The sequence below is a fragment of the Falco punctatus genome (assembly GCF_963210335.1).
Source record: "Falco punctatus genome assembly, chromosome: 3".
Taxonomy (NCBI): domain Eukaryota; kingdom Metazoa; phylum Chordata; class Aves; order Falconiformes; family Falconidae; genus Falco; species Falco punctatus.
In genome coordinates this window covers 114,682,169-114,699,454 of record NC_137582.1, presented here as the reverse complement: position 1 = coordinate 114,699,454, position 17,286 = coordinate 114,682,169, and the positions used below count along the sequence as shown (strand labels likewise).

The following is a 17,286-nucleotide window of genomic DNA, read 5'->3' as shown; positions in this document are numbered from 1 at the left end:
AGAGCGGGGAGGTCCTGGCAGCCCCTCACCTCTGTGCCAGCCCTCCCCCAGCACTTCAGTCCCCTCTCCCCAGCCTGAGCATCTCCATCCCTCTGTCCCACCTACCAGCTCTTCACACTCGGTGTGCTTGAGCCTCCTCGCCACGTCCAAAGCTGTCTCGCCTGCTGCATTCACTGCCCGAGGGATGAGAGGACGAGATCCTGGTTACAGCCTTGCCACCCTGCTCCCACCACAGAGCCCCAGCCCCCAGCCCCATACCCGTGGCAAAGGCAGCTTTGCTCTTCAGGAGCAGCTTGAGGCAGTTGGGCTGGTTGTAGAGCACACTGTAGTGCAAAGCCGTGTTCCCGTCCTGTGTCACCCGGTCCAGCATCCCCCTGCGCAGGGCCACCGGCAAGACATTCAAAGCTCAAGAGCACACAAGCATCAGTCCCTTGTGCTCCTGCACAATCCTCCTGCAGAGGAGCGGGCAGGGGAGCTGGCAGGGTACACTGCCAGTGCCTGGGGACGCACCCGTTTTGGATGATGAAGTCCACCAGAGGAAGGGATGATCTGTCGGCGTGGCGCACGGCCATGTGCAGTGCCAGCTCGCCCTGGTCCTGCCACGAGATGGAGAGGAGAGCAGAGCTGGACCCGAGGATGCTCATCTCCCACAGGATGGAGGGGAGAGCAGAGCTGGACCCGAGGATGCTCATCTTCCCAAGGGCACAGCTCCACCCAAAGGCTGGGAAAACCCTGAGCATGGGCACCCAGAGGGGGAAAATCCATTCCTGCTGCCAGGTGGGGGGAGCAGGATGGCCACGGCGGTTGTGTGGGGCTCACCTGGCCCTCGGGGCTGGCCAGGGGCTTGGCCAGATCATGCCCCTCGGCAAAGGCCTGGAGCAGGGCCAGCAGGTCACGGGCACGAATGGCTTCCCAGAGGCGGTGGGGGTCGTCATGGCCACTTTTCTGCACGTAGCGTCGCTCCATGTACTTGGCCACGATGTACTCCTTGCGGGCAGCCCTGGGGGAAGGGTGGCACAGCATTGGCTCAGGTGGGCACAGAGACCAGCCCCCCACTCCATCCCCACCGCAGCCGGAGGCACCCTGGGCTCCTGTCTCCTCCTGAAGCATGGGGACCAGGGGCAAACCACCCAAAGAGGTGCAGAACCCCACCAAAACCCAGGTGATGACACCAGGACCCCCGCCCCTCTCATCCCAGGGCTGTCTCAGAGCTGATGGGCAGCAGCACAGGGACAAGGATAGACCACGCACCGTGCACTCCTCCTTCCCCCAGCCCACCCCAAGCCCCCTGGCCAGTGGCTGACTCACATATCGCTGCTGGCCGAGGGCTTGGGGCAGTCCTGCACTGGCAGCATGGCCTCCATGATCTCGTTAAAGCGCGTGTTCCCGACGCTGACAGCCAGCTGCAGCGAGAGAGGGACGGGGGAGATGAGCCCTCCTGGCCACGTGCGCCCTGCCCCAGCCAGCTCCCCAATCCCAGGGGCAGAGGGAAGGAATCCACTGGATCCACCCAAGACTTCAGAGCAGCATCTCCCCCAGGATGATGCTCTTTCATGGCAGGGAACATTTGCTTTAAAAGGGAGCAAGCGGCTTTGCAGAGCCCCACCACCACCACTTTGCCCAGGCCACTGTGCTAGAGGCTGCAAACTGCCACTGGGGAAACTGGGGCAGGTTTGCAAGCACTGGAGCAAACTGAACACCAATGGGATGAAGGAGGAATGAACTCTGCATCCCAGAAGGTTTGGGAGCCACAGAGGGTGATTCCTGGTGGCCACAAGATCTCCGGGCTCGGGGCGCAGCTTACCAGCAGCTCAGAGGTGCTGAGGACATCCAGGGTGAGGGACTGGATGCGGGAGTAATGCACACCCAGCTCCCGATGGATACCAGAGCACTCGATGCATGTCAGGATGCCCAAGTTGGTGGAGAGCCATGTGGGGTCTGCAGGGGAAATGGCAGGGGGCTCAGCATCACCACCCAGCCCCCCAGGATGCTGCAAACCCACCCCGGGTACCCAACCCACACCCAGCAGGGAGGACAGGACACACCAAGCTCTGACCTACCCGGGGCCCCGCAGTCACAACACTGCTTGTTTCCTGGCATGTTCTTCACCTCGCTGATGACCAGCTTGGTGAGCTCCTGCACACCACCGTCTGCCCCGCTGCCTGCTGCTGCCCCACCGCTGTTGGGCTCCCCCTTGAAGGCGTTGCTCAGGGCTTCATCCTTGCTGTTCTGCAGCACCGAGACCCACCTGGGCAGGAGGAAACCCCGTCAGGAGGAGGAGGAGGATGGGGAAGGCAGAGGAGGATCCAGCACCACAAGGAGTGGGGATGGGCCGTGGCACTTACACAATGCACTCCTGCTCATCCTCTGCTTGGAAGTGATACGTCCTGTTGTCTGCAGGGATGGAGAGAGGGGGGAGAAGGTGAGAGGAGGAGATTTGGGGATGCCCAGCACAGCAGGAAGGAGCTGAAACTACTCCAAAAGGGCTGCTTTAATCTAAAATTAAATCATTGCATGCCACTGCTCCATCACGCGAGCCCTCTCACAACCTCTTTTTGCCTTGAGCTTACTAGATCTCCTTGGGGAGGTTGGTCCTTCCTCCATAACAGCAGCCAGGGCCGGATTAAAAGGGCAAAGGGTGCCCAAGTGCCACGGCAGGGCTGGCGAGGGGCCAGTGGCCGCTGGGAGAACTGCTCAGAATGCTCTCCTCCAAAAAGGGAATTCCCACCTGCAGCTCCGACGCCTCCGGGTCAAACACACCCACCCCAGCCATGGCATCCCACCTCGGGCACTCACGCGTCACCAGGTCGAAGCATTTCTTCTCCTCCGAGTGGGGCCGCACTTGGCAGGTGAGGAGGTTCAGCTTGACAGGGGGACGGTTTATCTGCAGGGTGCGAGGATGGAGGCAGGTTGAAGGACCAGGAAGGGGTGGGATGTGGGGCATCATCCAGTGCGTGCCCCCGGTGGCACTCCGGTGGGACAACCACCATCTCCAGATGGTCCCTCTTGGGATAACCAGGCGAGTCGGACCCTCCCCGACCCCCTGCAGGAGAACAGAGCTGGGAGACGTCTCTGAGCCATGTCCTCTGTTCCTGCTGCAGTTTGCAGCCTCCACCGCCAGGGGGCAGCACTCCTCCCCCACAACACACCCCAGCCCCTTCGGTCTTGTCTGGAGCCTCAATGCCCGTCTCGCTGCCCCAGCCAAACCCACCATCTCCTCCCAACTGTAAGAGGGCGGATTTAGATGTGATATTAGGAAGAAATTCTTCCCTGTGAGAGCGGTGAGACACTGGCAGGCTGCCCCGAGCAGCTGTGGGTGCCCCATCCCTGGCAGTGCCCAAGGCTGGACGGGGCTGGGAGCAACCTGGTCTAGCAGGAGGTGTCCCTGCCCAGGGCAGGGGGCTGAACTAGATGGTCCTTAAGGTCCCTTCCAACCCAAACCCTTCTGTGATTCTATAAGGGACCCCATTTAGTACGTCCAGTCCCAGCTCGTACTAAATTTTAAGCCAAGCGGATTTGCAACCAGTTTGGGCAAAGCTAAACCTAAAATCCAACAGCTACCCAGGCTCAAAGGGTGTATTGAAGGGTCAGGGCTGCAGCCCCCCACTGCTCCTCACCGTGCTGTGGGAGATGGTCAGACAGCCGTACTTCACACCACACTTCCTCTTCTGCCACACTTTGCGGATTCTGAGAAGGAGGAAGAGGAGGAGTGAGGATGCGTTGCACAGCCCTGATCACTCACATCCGTCAACCTCCCAAACCACCCACAGCAGCCCTCGGCAGAGCCCTGGTGGCTTTCTGGACGTGGCATTGTGCTTCCTGTAACTCACAGAGCACAAAATGTCCCACTGAGTGGGCTGGCCACAGGCCGCGCTGGCCAAAAGCATCACAGATCTGGTAGCCCCAGTTCAGCAAAGCACATAGCCACCCACTCAAAATCTGGTGCCCATCACTCAGAGGTCCACTGAGAAGGTGAAGACATCCTCTTTGGGGCTCTGAGCATTTCATTTTTCACCCTAGGTGATCCCACCAGGATCCTTTCTCCCTCCATGCCCAAGAAATAAGGAATTTCTTCCTCAGCTGCACAGCTCACAGCTCTTCACAGTGAACCTGGCACTGGGTGGCTGCTCCTGGAGACCCACATCCAAGGACACTACACCCACACAGCACCAGTCACTGTGCCCAGCCAGCCGCCCAGGAGAGCGTCATGGAAGAAGCACGCTGGGCATCAGAGCCACCTGGGGACCTTCATATAAGAAATGGGCCGATGACACCAAACCAGCATGGGAGAAGGTCTCTTGCAGCACCTCCAAACCTCCTCCTTTCCCAGCTGCAGTTGGAGACCCACCAACCCTTGACTACAAGCTCTCAGGTCGCCTCCAGCCTGGGGAAAAGTCCCATTTTCCAAGGGCTGACGGATGCTTAAGACCAGATGGGACTGACTGCACCCAAAGACCTAACAGTGACCAAACCCTCATCCCAACAGTTCCACCTCAGGGTGTTCCAGCTCCGGGGCCTTCTGCGAGTGTGGTGCTCCCACAGCCCACAGCGACACCAGGATGGAGCCAAGACCTCTCTGGGTAAACATCACTCATCCTCACCCATCGCTCTTCTTGTACAGAAATCCTGACTTCTCCGTCCCGTACTGCTTGTTCCCTTGGTGCTGGTGGATGCTGTAGCCGCTGCCAGAGTTCTTCCTGCTCAGGTTTTCCTGAGCTCACCAGGGGGGGAAAATAGCATTTAAAAAGCAAAGTGAGAGGTTCAGAGGTGGCTGCTGCCCCCAAGTGACCTCGTCCTTATGTGGGTGAAGTGTCCATCAGGGTGCCAGAGACCCCTGTCCCCTCCCAGCCTCTGAGCATCTCCCAGGTTTCCTACTCTGCTCCATGGATGTCTCCTTTGGTCTCCAGCTCCCCTTTCCCTGCTGCTCCCCATCCCCAAGGTAACCCCAGGCCACTCACCCCTCCTCAGCACCCAGCACCCTCCCAACCTTCCTTCCCTGCCCACCCTGGGGTCTCACCTCCTTGCTTTCCAGCTGCAGGATGCTGCGGAGGGAATCGCGGGTCTGCGTGAGCTGCTTCACCTCCTCCTCTTGCGCTTGGTGGAGCTGGAAAGGGAGGCAGCTGCCCTCACTGCTGTGCTGAATGCGGGCGTTCTCAGGGGCTGGCACGGGGGGTGGCATCTCAGGGGACATGTCCCAAGCGGTGTTGGATGGCAGGCGGGGGGGGGGGGGGGGGGACTTACCGCGTGGAGGGATACAGCAAGCTTCTCAATGAAGGGGTAGAGGTTCTGGGCAGCCTTCCAGCCGTCTTGGAAGAAACTGGGCATTTATTTAATGTGATTAAGATGCAGATGGGGAGAATGGAGGAGGGAAAAAAAAGAAAGGAAAAAAAAAAAAGTTTTTTTTTAGAGAAAATGTGGGAGGAGACCACAGCAACTCTCCCCACCCCCGCCCTGGGAAGATGCTCTTGCTTTGTGGTTCCCTTGCTACTGGGACCTGGAAAGATCCCACCAAAGGCCAAGCCCGGCACATGGGACCTGGATCCCCCAAATATTTGGGGTGTCTGGGATGCAGGATTGGCCTCTTGTTTAATCCAAGCTCATCTCACTGGGACCAGCCCTGCTGGGGGCCAGGCTCTGGGGGTCTCTGGGTCACAGCCCCAGTCGAGGGCACGCTCTTAGCCAACGCGATTGTCCCCTCCCTGCCTCAGTTTCCCCACTCAGAGGCTGGAGAAGATGACATGACACCCACACGCTGCTACTCCAGCCTCACAGAGCAGCAGGAAAGATGAGGGGATGTGAATCCTTGCTCCAAACACCCTTGTTACAAGCCCCACGGCTAACGGCAGAGCCGCTCAGCTGAACTCACCCCTGGAAATCTATCCAGAAACCAAATCATCGGATATATCCCGAGCCAACCCCCAGCCCCCATAGACACGTTTTAAAGCTCCTCAAGCCAACAAAGCACGTTTCAACTCCCCAGACACAACCACAGAGCTTGGCTCTGCCCAGCATCTTCACCAACAGCTTCATGGAGCTGGGATGGGAGAAGGTTCCCCCAGACCCCCAGGGGACCTCCCAGGGTGACGGCTGACCCTGGGGATGAACCACCTTGACCTGGGTGGCACCTACTTGTGTTGAGCATGGAAAAACTTGATGAGGCTCTGCAGGAAATCTGGTCCCTGCTTCATCTGAGACTCACTGGCTTTCAGCAGGTACTGGAGGAGGAGAAGACACCTGGTTAGGTGACAGAGATGAGGACTGGCTGAAAATATCCTGGAGGAAAGAACAAGAGCCTGCCTGGCCCCTGCCTCCCTTCCCGGCATGGGGAGGAGGGTTAAAACTGGCTGGGTTTCAAGAAGTCGAGTCACAGTGTTGGATTTGAAGGCAGCTCGCTGGGGACCACCCTCAGAAAACCTGGCTCTGGAAGTCTTCCAAGCCCTGAAAAGTTCAAGGACTGAGGCAGGCCCCCGGGGTTTCCAGCCAAGCATGCTTCTCCCGCTGCTCATTACTTCTGGAGTTAATAAATAACCAAAATCTAAGGCAGCTCGCAAAGAAAAAAAAAACCCAAAAAATAGCCCCAATGTTTTTTTAAGACATGACCCCTTTGCTCCCAAAAAATCAGATTTCAAGCAGCAAGCACCTGTGGCACATCAGCCCCGGAGGTCTGCAGTCCTCACGGAGGTGTCCCGTGGGATGGGGAATTTCAGCTTTATGCATCAAACCCATCCATCAGCTGCAGGCAGAAAAGACCCAGAGCCTTGCTCGCCCCGAGCAAAATACAGGGAGGACGAGATTCTCGCCCTGCAAGCTCCTCTCCAGCCCGGCGCAGCTGCTGGGGGATGGTTTTGAGCGGGAGGCGACGAAGGAGAAGGCAGCCCTGAGCTCCAGAGGCTTTCCATGGTGGGGAAGCACCACGGTGGGATGGAGCTTCCCAGTGTCCCGGCACTCTGGGCACCCCAGCGAGGGGTCACCCAGGCTGAGGAGGGTTGTTAACTGCTCTGTGCAAGCTGGAGGTGCAAAGCCAGCGTAGGATTCAACCTGGAGCCCCAGGGTGCCCAGCACCGACTGCACCCCCTGAACAAAGTCCCGGCTGGAAAAGGCCACATGTACCCAGCTCCAGTGGGACCCCCCTGCCCTGCCACCCACACCCAGGGCTGACGGTGACAGGGAAGGGTCCCAGCCAGCGCTGGCTGAGACCCATGAGCAAAGGGATGCTCCCAGCACCGCCTGGGTCCAAGTCCAGCTTTATCCATCCATCCCACAGCCCCTGGGGGTGTGAGATGGCCCATGGTGGGGAGATGCAACCACCCCACACATCACCCCTGGGGGGAAATGGGATCGCACCCCCACCCCAGGAAGCACCAAATATCTCTACCTCTACATCTACATGCAACACATCCCGCCCAGCCCTGGCCAGCCCCCTAGAAGAGCTGCCCCCCCACCCCCACGCAGGCTCCCTGGGAAAGCAGCAGCTCTCGTGCATGCCAGCAGCTCTCGTGCACGCCAGCACACACGCGCACGTGTGCCCGCTCGCACGCAGCCACCCTGTGCAGGGTTGCCGGCAGCGGCCCCTCCCCGGCCGGGCTGCAGCTCCCCCATTTCCATGTGCTGTTATTTATTTCACAGTGGTGCTATTCAAGGGAGTGACTCATCTGGCCGGGTCCCAGCTCCCTGGCCCCACTGCGGCGGGCGCAGCCTCCTCCCCACATCCCCAGCCCTTTGCCGGGGGGGGGCGGGGGGGGGGGCTGCACCGGGCTCCAATGCTGCTGCTTGGCCCCCGGGGATGTGGGACACCCCTGGGACAACCCACGGGGGACTCATCCCTGACTCTGTGTCACTCTCAAGACACTTACGGGGCTGCTGGGGTGTCTGGAGCCAGGGCACCTGGGTCCTATCTCACTGCGGGGATCTGACGTTGGGTCTCCATCCTTCACCTATTCCTGTCTTACCTCCTGAGCACGGACCCCTGTGACCCTCAGAGATCTGGGGCCACTTGTGAGCCCCCCTAACCAAAACCAAGAGTTTCTTCAAGCAGTTTTGAGAACGGGGCAAAAGCCCAAATCCATCCTCAGGGGTTGTTATCCAAAAAGCTCCCTTTTTGCCCCAGATGCCAGCCTCTGGCTTTGCAGAGGGGTAGGGGCAGGGCTGGGACGATGCAGGTGGAACCCCTGGGTGCCTTGCCGCAGGGGAACCCACGAGTGCCGCTCACAGCCGCATCCTGCAGCAACCCAGGCTGCGGACAGGGTGGGGAAACCCGAGCTGGGACCATGCAGGGACACGATGGGGACAGCTGAGCATCCCCCCTAGCACACACACGGGGCTGCTTTGGTGGCGGGGACACGGACAGGCTCTGACGTCCCATTGCAGCTTTGAGCAGAGCGGTTCCCTGTGTCCCCCTGGGGCCAAACCGCCCCCACCCCGCCCCAGCACAGCCCCTACCTCGCACATGTGGAGCTGGAAGAGCCGCCGCTCCTTCTGCATGTCCTCGGCCACCTCTGCCGCGGACGGCTCGGCCTGGATGACCCCAGCCAAGCGGGCTCGCTCCTTCTCCTTCTCCATCTTCCCCCTGCAGGACAGGATGGTGGCAGGTCGGGGACAGCCCTGCCCCGAGGGGTGCCCCACGTGGGGGGCTACAGTGGGGATGGGATGAGGAGAAACATCTCCAGCCCCTCTAGCTGGGAAAGGCTGGAGCAGAGCCCTCCCAGTGGCCAACTGGCATCCATCAGTGCCCGGCTGTAGCCCCGGGACAAAACACCTTTGTGCAGAGGGGGATTAGGCGGATTTTGCTGGAGGCTGAGGGTTCCTTACACTTTGGTCTCATAATCCTTCCAGGCCTTTTCAATCTGCTTCTTGGAGTCCTGTGGCAAAAGCAGAGAGGGGGTGGCAGCCGTCAGGGAAGGCAGAAGACACGGTGGCACCGAAGCAGCAGAGGGCTTTGCTCTGCGTCACCGCACCCTGCCCTGCTCCCTGGGGACAAGGGATGTCCCCACCACGGCTTCACCCCTTGCTGCCATCACTCCCAACCCTCCCTGCTGCCTTCCAGCCCTGGGTACTTGCTCCTTCCTTCTCCTGGCCACAGGCACCAGCTGAACCTGCGGACGGGGGTCTCGCTGCAATATGTCCCCAAAGGGGTGACCTGCAGCCTTGGGGACAGTGCTGGAGGGGACTCACCAGGCGGCCGTCCTTCAGCTGCCCCTTCAGCAGGCTGTCCAGGGGGAAGGAGACGATGTTATTCAGGTTCTGCACCTGCAAAGGGTAAAGATGGGGTTACCCCACGGGGGTCCTCACCTCAGGGCACGTCAGGTCGGAGCCGTGGATGATTCCCGGTGCCAGGGACCTCCCCCAAGCTCCACTGCTGCCCCGTGAAGGGTTAAAGAGGCTGGAAGCAGGGTTGGATCCAGGCATGGGGCAGGCTGGGGCTTGTCAGAGCTGGCTGCAAGATGTCTGACGAGGGGCCCTTCCCACAAACCGCATCAGCACCGCGGCTGCCAAAACCAGCGCCGTTCCCCCCACCGACACCCTGTCCCTGTCCCCCCATGGCACAGCACCCAGCGATGCCACCCACCCCTCCACAGACCCGTGATGCAAAAAGCCCCCCCTCCCCCGACGTCAAAGGAGCTTCCCAAAATGTCCCACTTTCCCAGGGTCTGGGGACACCAGTGTGGCCCCCACCATCCTCACCAGTGCCACGCAGGGGTCTGCGGCGGGGATGCAGGTGCCCACTCCAGTCCTGGCATCCCTCCGTGGGGCAGCACCCCAGTTCAGTGCTGCGAGAGCAGCTCCAGCACCCACATGGGACCTCCCTGCTGCACCCAGATTTCTTTTGAAGGTTCCCAAGGGTCCCCAGCAGCACCCAGGAGAATCCCAGCTCCAGGGCACGGGACCAGCCCTGAATAAGGCGGGACGGGGCACCCCCCTTCCAACAGATCTGGGGGGACTCTGAGAAGGGAAACCTGGCTTTTTGGATCTGGTCGAGGGTCCTGGCACGTAACCCCGCTGTGGGGAGAGCAGGGGGAACAGGGCAGCAGCAGTGGCTGTTCCCACGCCAGCAGCACGTGGGGCAGGAGGTGGGGGGCCAGCACTGGGAACCGGTCCGACTCCTCCAGCACAGTTCCACTGAGCCCCACCAGAGCTTGGGGGTCCGGCCAGGCTGGGGAAGGGGAGGAGCGGGGAGGCCCAGACTGGGGTAACTGGGAGAGGAAGATGCCAAAATCTGAAATTCTCGCTGGGGGAAGGGCAGCAGAAATAAATCTCCTTAAGCAGAGCCAGGGGCCAAAAACGCTCCTTGGCAGCGGGGATAGAAAAGGGACCGGAGAGGGGGCCAGTGGCACAGGACCTCCCCCAGGGCTTTGCCGTGGGGCTTGCATGGACCCAGCTTCCCCCGGGAACCGACTTCTCCACCGGAGCCATTCCCGTGGTCGGGAAGACGCTGCCGGCTAGGCTCGCAGCCGCCCCTGCCTGCCTGCTCCCCAAGGCCCCGCTGCGCAGCTCGGCGTGGCTTTGATTTACTTCTTGGCAAGCAAGATCAGAGATGCAATTGATGTGAGAAAAAAATAGCAAGAAAGAAAAAGAAAGAAGAAAATAGGAGCCCCAACCACCCCTTGAATCCCAGCGCTGGCGTCCCCAGCAGAGCTGGGAGTGAGCTGTAAATCCAGCAGCAGGGGTATCAGATGGTCCGGGAACATGTCCCTGAGCCCAGGATGGGAGCTGGGGATTGTTGCTCACGGTGGAGGGCAGCTAAAGTGGGAGGAGGGGGGCTGCGCTGGGTGTTTGTTCGAAATCCAGAAGGATCCTGGAGATTTTCCCCAGCCTGGCAATAACCAGATGCAGAGAACAGGCTGAGGTTGCACAGGAAACGCTGTGAACCCCACAATCGCCCCCCCAGTGGTTAGAGCCTCCCCCCCCCCGATCTCAGCAGCATGCCAGGAGGATGCAGGGCAGCTCACCAAGTTCTTGAAGAGCGCGGTGACCTCCCGGGTGAAGACGGCCAGGTTGAGGAAGCCGGTGGAGAGCTCGTGGTTGTTCTGGGAGAGGTGGTTGTTGCCAAAGTTCTCCAGGGCTTCGCTGTACTGCTCCTCATTCTCCACATGGGCTGCGCGGGGAGACACTGGTGAGGGACATGGGGTGGCCCTGCAGCACCCTGTCCCCAGAGATGGTCACATCATGAGGTCCCACCAACACCCATCTCTCCACAGCTCTGTAGCCGAGCTGGGTTGATCCTGCTGCAGGACAGCAGCAGTGTGCCCTAAACAACCTCCCTAAGGTTCTCAGTTTCCCTTTTTACATCTTTTTAAGAGTTTTCGGCACTTAATCGTGTTGCCAGACTGGCTGGCTGAGGGTACCCATGTCCCCTGAGACTGGCCAGCACCCATGTTCCCCTCACTGGCCAGCACCCATGGCCACCCCACTGTCCAGCTGCATCACCCTACGGACAGATGTGGCCAGCATTGGTGGAGGATGGGACCATCACAGACCCCACCAGCCCGGTGGTCCAGGGATGCCCATCATCTCTCAAAGCACAACTCACTGAGCCCGGAGATGTGAATGGCTTTCACATATTTCCTGATCCTCTGGAGTACGGCTTGGTCCCCATCCAGGCTCTATGAAAGCGAAGAAAGAAAACAAACGGAGCTCATTAGCCCTGCCAAGCGCGGCTGCTGCTCCCCCCAGCCCAGCTGGCCCTCGGAAAGGCTGCTGCTCTGCCATGCAGATGTGCAGGGCAGCGGCCAAGCTCCCAGGGCTGGGAGAGGAGCTGGAGGCATCCCGGGGATGCGGAGCTGCAGCATCCAGCCTGTCCCCTGCCAGGCCTGTGGTCCCTGTGGCTTTGGCTGCCAGGCAGGGCTCTGGCTGCCCCCAGAGAAGCGGGTTTGAGCAAGACGGTAGCAGGGGGCGAGAGGCTCAGCCAGCACGCTCAGCGTCTCTTTGGATCCTGGCAGCTTCCAGCAACTATGGAAAATGCCTCCCTGGCTCTTGCAGGGGCTGTTTCAAGGAAGGAGGGGGTGAAGCATCACATAGCACAGATACACCAGCCTGTACCCACCACACGTCCCCACAGCTCAGCGCCAAGTGCGGTGGGAGAGACCTGCAAGGGTGCCCGGCTCCCTGCAGGGGTTCCCAGCAGAGCCAAAAATGGGACCCACCTTCCACCAGTGCCTGACAGGGACCTAAATCACATAAATCCTGCAACCGGGGATGCAGCTTTCCACACACACACCCAGATCATGCAGGGTCTTGGCCATGGCCCCCAGCACCACAGACCTCCCTGCAGCTCCAGCCAGCCACATCCTACGCTCACTTAGAGCACTCCCCATCCTCGGTCCCTCCACCCTCGCTCCATCCCCCCCACCCTGGCAGCCCCCATTTGCCCTCACTGAGCATCAGGGCAAACCCAACCCCAACCCAACAACGCCAGCCTGCCGAGCATCACAGCCAAACACACGCTGGCCCCAGCGATCATGAAAGGGTTAAGGGCGGCTTGGCTGCAGGTACCAGAGGCATGATAACAGGCTGGAAATATTTAGAGGGCGTGAACAGCAAGAAGGGCGAGGGATGAAACCGCGGAGGAATTACAATAAAGACGCTCTCTCTCTTGCTCGAGCTCTTGCCGAAGGTTTTCAGGCTGATGTCAAGGCCGATTTCCTGACAGCGGGGTCAGCCTGGCTTCGGCGCCGCTCTCCGAGGCCCTCCTCGTTGGAAGGGATGCTGTGGATGAGCTTTAGCCAGGATGAGCCAGCTGGGAGGGGACCGGGGCTGAGGCAGGAGCCAAACTCCCCACCCAGAGGGGTCTTGCAACACATCTACAATAGGGAAGATGTTGGGGTGCCCCAAAGCCCTCCCATGTCCCCTCTCTGCACCAAATCCAGGCACGCCAGGCTCTCAGGAGCTGTAGAGGTATCCCCTGCCTTGGGAGGGGAAGCCAAGGCTGGAAGCCAGGCTGGGAAACGGTGTAGCCTCAAGAAGGGGAAACTGAGGCAGCATGCGATGCACTGAACACACCACCATGCAATGGGGGACAAAGCTGCTCCAAGTGTCTCGTATGGGGCAGCTCACCCTGGTGCCAGCTCACGGCTGCAGGATGCTGAACACGGGGCTGCTGCAGAGCAGGGACCAGGGACGATCTGGGAAAGGACACGGGGTCTCTCGGGAAGGGTCCATGAGTTGACCAGTGGGGACAGAGCAGGCAGAGCCGGGCACTGGGGTGGTAAATGCAGAGGAAATCACTGCATGGTGCTGCCGTGGCTGCGGGCATCACTGGCATCCCCAGTGCATGGGGCTGACTGCTGGGGACAGCGGCCTTGGCTGCACGGGGACAGCCCTCCAGAGCGGGGAGCAGCAACGCCTGGAGCCCCCCACAGCACCAACGCCTCCCACACCAGCTCAGGGATGAGGGCTCCCGGTCAGGGGAAGCCAAGGACATTGGCACAGCAGGGACGGGAGCACAAGGGATCCTCGTGGGGATGGAGGAAGGGACAGATCCACACCTGCGCTGCAGCCACCCAGGCACGCAGCCTGGGGACCCCGAGCAGCCACCGCCACCCCCCGCCCGGCCCCAGCAGGATGCTCAATGGGGGCCATTCTTCTGCTTCCCCCCCCCCCCGCCCCAGGCTCGTGCTGCCCGGCGAAGGAGCCGCCACGGGTGCCAGGGGCCGGGGTGCCAGCATTGCCAGGCCAGGAGCAGGATGCGGTGCTGCCCTGGGTGCAAAGGGCAGCACGTGGCAGGGATGTGGTGTATTTACACGGTGACAGGGTGAGCTGGGAGACCAGCCGCCAGCTCTGCCACCGAACATGCCGGCAGCCTCTGCCATCTCACCCTGGCCCAGCCTGGAAGTGCCCAGTCCCATGGGACATGCACCCAGCCCCAACCACCAGCCCACTATGGAGACCTTGGGCTCTGCCTTCGCAGCAGCGCCAAGGACCCCAAAGTCACACAAACCCCCTGAGAGGGGACAGCCTTCTTTAATGCCAGGAGAGAAACTGAGGCACGGAGCAGCTCCGACCAATGCCAGTATGCTGCCTCCATGGAGGAGCAGCTGCTGGCCCTCACCCACATTGCTCCCGTCCCCCCGATTTGGGACCGGCTCCTAGATGAGCGTGTACAGCCGTGCCTTGACGCTGTCTTGGGGACCTGACGTCCCTGTCTTGGGGACCTGGTGGGACGCGGCCACCCCCTCCCACCAGCAGCTGCTGCAGCAAGACCAGGAAACCCTCACTCCCTCCTGCTCACCAAGCTACCGGCCGGGACCTGGGGACCTGGGGCGGTGACCGGGAAGACCAAGGCTCGGTTTGATCACAGTCTCGCCCCCTCCCCAGCCCCACCCCCCCCGAGCTGTTTGTCACCCCATCAGGGCTCCGAGGGTGGCAGGGGGCTGGGGCTTGGATTTCCCCCTTCCCCTCAGACTGGAGCATGGGGATGCCGAAGGTCTGGCAGCAGCTCAGCCCCCCGAGGGGTTCCCTGCAGCCTCCGGTGGGACAGGGGGGCTCAGCCCCCTGCCCCTCATGGCACGCACAATGGTAGTCACGACTCCCAGCTCTCAGCCCCACTTGCTGAAGCTTTACTAAGCAAACCCTGCAGAGACCCCCACCATTCCTGGGGGACGCCTCTCCCCCCATCCCCGTCCCCCTTAACCGCAGCCTCTCTGAGCAGCCAAACGAAATTCCTGCTGCTTCCTCCTGGCTGGAGCTACCCCCCTTCCCGGCTGAGCGGAGAGGAAGATCCATGGCAGCAGCCAGCACGTGCTGGCAGGGACGGGGATGCTCCATGGTGCGTCCCCAGATTTCCAGCCTGGGGACACCCATCTCACTGCCCCCAAGGACCCCGGCAGCCCCAACACCTGGGGCCCCGCGCTCCCCGCCAGCCCTGGCAGTCCTTCAAAGCCATTCCTTCCCTAAGTGGAGTTGGTGAAAGTCACAGGACCAGCTGGAAACCGCCTTTATTCCAGGCGGGAGAAGGGGGACGAAGGCACCCCGCCACCTCCGCCCTTCCCGCAAATGCTGCTGGGGAGTTTGGGGGGAGCTTAAAAATGCTCCCTGGATTTAATGGCAGGGGGGACCCCCAGGGACGCTGCACCACATCAGGGCTGGCTCCAGCGTAGAAAGGTGCTGGAGCCGTGGGGCTGGTGCCCTGCTTGGCCCCGGGGGATGCCCTGGCGCTGGGGTGATGTCCTGGCCCCGGGGGGGATGCCCTGGCCCCGGGGGGCACCTGGAGCTGGAGGAAAAACTTTAAAGGAGGTTTTAAAAGCGAATTTTGGCCATTATTGACAAACCTTGTCCCCCAAAAAGCGCCTGCTGGGGCTTCTCGGAACATGCAACCAGCCACCCTGGCCCGAGGGTCCCACAGTGGCCGCTTTGGGTGACCGCCAGCACCGGGCTCTGGGGGCGAAGCGGAGGGGGGGGGGGGGCAATAAATAGGAGCCTAGGGAAAGGATGGCCCCCCGGGGCGGGCAGCGGGTGCTGCACCAGCACCTATGGGTGCCAGGGCTGCCGCAGCGCGGGGTGCGGGGGGTGTTCCCAGGCGGGGAGCGCAGCCCGACCCCCCCCCGGCCCCGCTCACCTCCTCCAGAGCCCCCACCGCCCCCCGGCACTTCTGCATCTTGGAGGCGAAGGCGGCGGCCGGGGAGCTGAGGTCCTCGCCGGTCACGGCCAGGAACTCGGCCACGCTGAGCTGCTCGGGCATGGTGCGGGCGGCGGGGGCGCGCCGGGAGCGCAGCGGGAGCGCGCCGGGACCCCCCGGGTGCCGCAGCCCGGCTCAGCGCCCCATGCCCCGCACCGGCCGCGCCGCCGAGCCCGCCCCCCCCGCTCCCGCCCTCCCCGCCGCCGTCACGTGGGCGGCCCCGCCCGGCCGCCCGTTAAAGGCGAAGCGCCCCGGTGCCCGCCCCGACCCCCACTTCGCCCCGCCGGTGTCCCCCACCCCGGGAGCTTGCGGGGAGCCGGGTCCCCGGAGAAGGGGAAACCCGCGGGGTCTGGCGGGCTCCGCACCCCCGGCCCCACCCCGGCACCGCAGCACCCCCCGGGCCGGGGGTCGAGCACCCAGCGGTGGGTGGGTGGCACTGCTATGCCGTCCCGGCACGGTGGGAGCCGAGGGGAGCAGGGGCAGCCACAGCCAGGGCTCACCCGACCCCCGGCTTGGGGACACCAGCAGCCCTGGGAGAGCTTGGGATTACACCCAGGCCCCCCAGAGGACTGGTTTAACTGGGGGCCACCCCCACCCTGCCCTTCCTCGGACCCAGAGGGGACAATCCATCTCCGGGCTGGCAGCGATTCCCGGAGCCCTCGGCTCTTCACGGGGGGCTCAGTGTCCCACCTGAGGGCACCTCAGCGGCCACCCATCCCCTTGCCTCGTCCCAGCCCTCACACGCCCGAGGAGCTGGATTTTGGTGTCCCGTTCCCTGATTATTTGCTTATCCCGGAGGGTGAGGAAGCCCAGACACCCCCAGGCAGGTAGGGGGGCCGGGCACACGCTGAGTGCGTCCCACCATGGGGCTGAGGCTGATGGCAAATGGGAAAGAAGGGGACACAAAGCCTCAGCTGTGCTCTGTGGGGCTGGGTTGCCATGAGAGGGGATGACACGGGGGCAAAGTTGCTTTGCAGACCCCCCCATGCCCCTCGCTGTTGCCCCTCACACCCAGCACCCCCCACGCAGGGTAGTTTGGAGGGTGACAGACCCCCGTCCCCTGTCCTGAGCCTGGAGTGGAGCTCAGTAAAACTCAGGTTTGTGCCTAACCAGGGCCAGCCCCGGCCCTGGGGGGCACGGGGGGGACAGGGACACGGGAAGAGCCGTTGCAGGCCATAGGGTGAATGGTTGCTCTTGAAAGGTTCAATCCTTCGTGCACCAGCAAGCAGAGGTGCCCATGGTTTGGCCTGGGGGTGCAGCCTGCCCACCCCAATTTGAGGGGGCCCAGGACCCACCCAGGTCCCGAGACATCTCCCTCAGCAGAGCGCTGGCAGACACAGGGTTAAGAGGCTGCAGCTCAGGCAGGACGGGAGCAGGAGGAATGTGGAGGGTCCCGATGGGTAAGAGCCTCCCAGCAGACAGGCACCCCCAGAACCTCCTTTGGGGGACACATCAGGGGGGCACCAGCCTCAGCAGAGCAGCCATAGGGGCAACCCAGGGCAGAGGCTTACAGCAGCGGGGGCTAGGCTTGAAACCCCCTCCCCCAACCCTGCAGCCCCCCCGGGCAGGGCCGGGACCCCCAGACACCCCGCTTCTCCCCGGTGTACCGCGGGGTCCCTCCAGGCGCGGGGCGGGGGACAGCCCCTTTGCTGGGGTGGCCCTGCCACCTCCTGGCC

At 62.2% G+C, this 17,286-nt stretch overlaps 1 protein-coding gene across 1 annotated transcript in view; it reads right to left on the bottom strand.

Moving 5' to 3' along the window:
- ASAP3 (ArfGAP with SH3 domain, ankyrin repeat and PH domain 3) overlaps positions 1 to 16,734 on the bottom strand; it is an 87,981-nt gene extending 71,247 nt beyond the window's left edge. The window contains exons 1-20 of the mRNA XM_080378845.1: positions 15,551 to 16,734; positions 11,528 to 11,600; positions 10,947 to 11,092; positions 9,172 to 9,246; positions 8,809 to 8,858; positions 8,440 to 8,566; positions 6,130 to 6,215; positions 5,242 to 5,317; positions 5,018 to 5,104; positions 4,602 to 4,711; positions 3,618 to 3,687; positions 2,797 to 2,884; positions 2,346 to 2,394; positions 2,061 to 2,248; positions 1,805 to 1,938; positions 1,309 to 1,403; positions 820 to 1,000; positions 511 to 596; positions 259 to 374; positions 106 to 173 (exon numbers count right to left, since the gene is read on the bottom strand). Coding sequence (XP_080234971.1) covers positions 106 to 173; positions 259 to 374; positions 511 to 596; positions 820 to 1,000; positions 1,309 to 1,403; positions 1,805 to 1,938; positions 2,061 to 2,248; positions 2,346 to 2,394; positions 2,797 to 2,884; positions 3,618 to 3,687; positions 4,602 to 4,711; positions 5,018 to 5,104; positions 5,242 to 5,317; positions 6,130 to 6,215; positions 8,440 to 8,566; positions 8,809 to 8,858; positions 9,172 to 9,246; positions 10,947 to 11,092; positions 11,528 to 11,600; positions 15,551 to 15,673 — 2,028 coding nt within the window. The 5' untranslated portion in view covers positions 15,674 to 16,734. The remainder of the gene's footprint in view (positions 1 to 105; positions 174 to 258; positions 375 to 510; positions 597 to 819; positions 1,001 to 1,308; positions 1,404 to 1,804; positions 1,939 to 2,060; positions 2,249 to 2,345; positions 2,395 to 2,796; positions 2,885 to 3,617; positions 3,688 to 4,601; positions 4,712 to 5,017; positions 5,105 to 5,241; positions 5,318 to 6,129; positions 6,216 to 8,439; positions 8,567 to 8,808; positions 8,859 to 9,171; positions 9,247 to 10,946; positions 11,093 to 11,527; positions 11,601 to 15,550) is intronic.
- Positions 16,735 to 17,286: the final 552 nt, after the last annotated feature.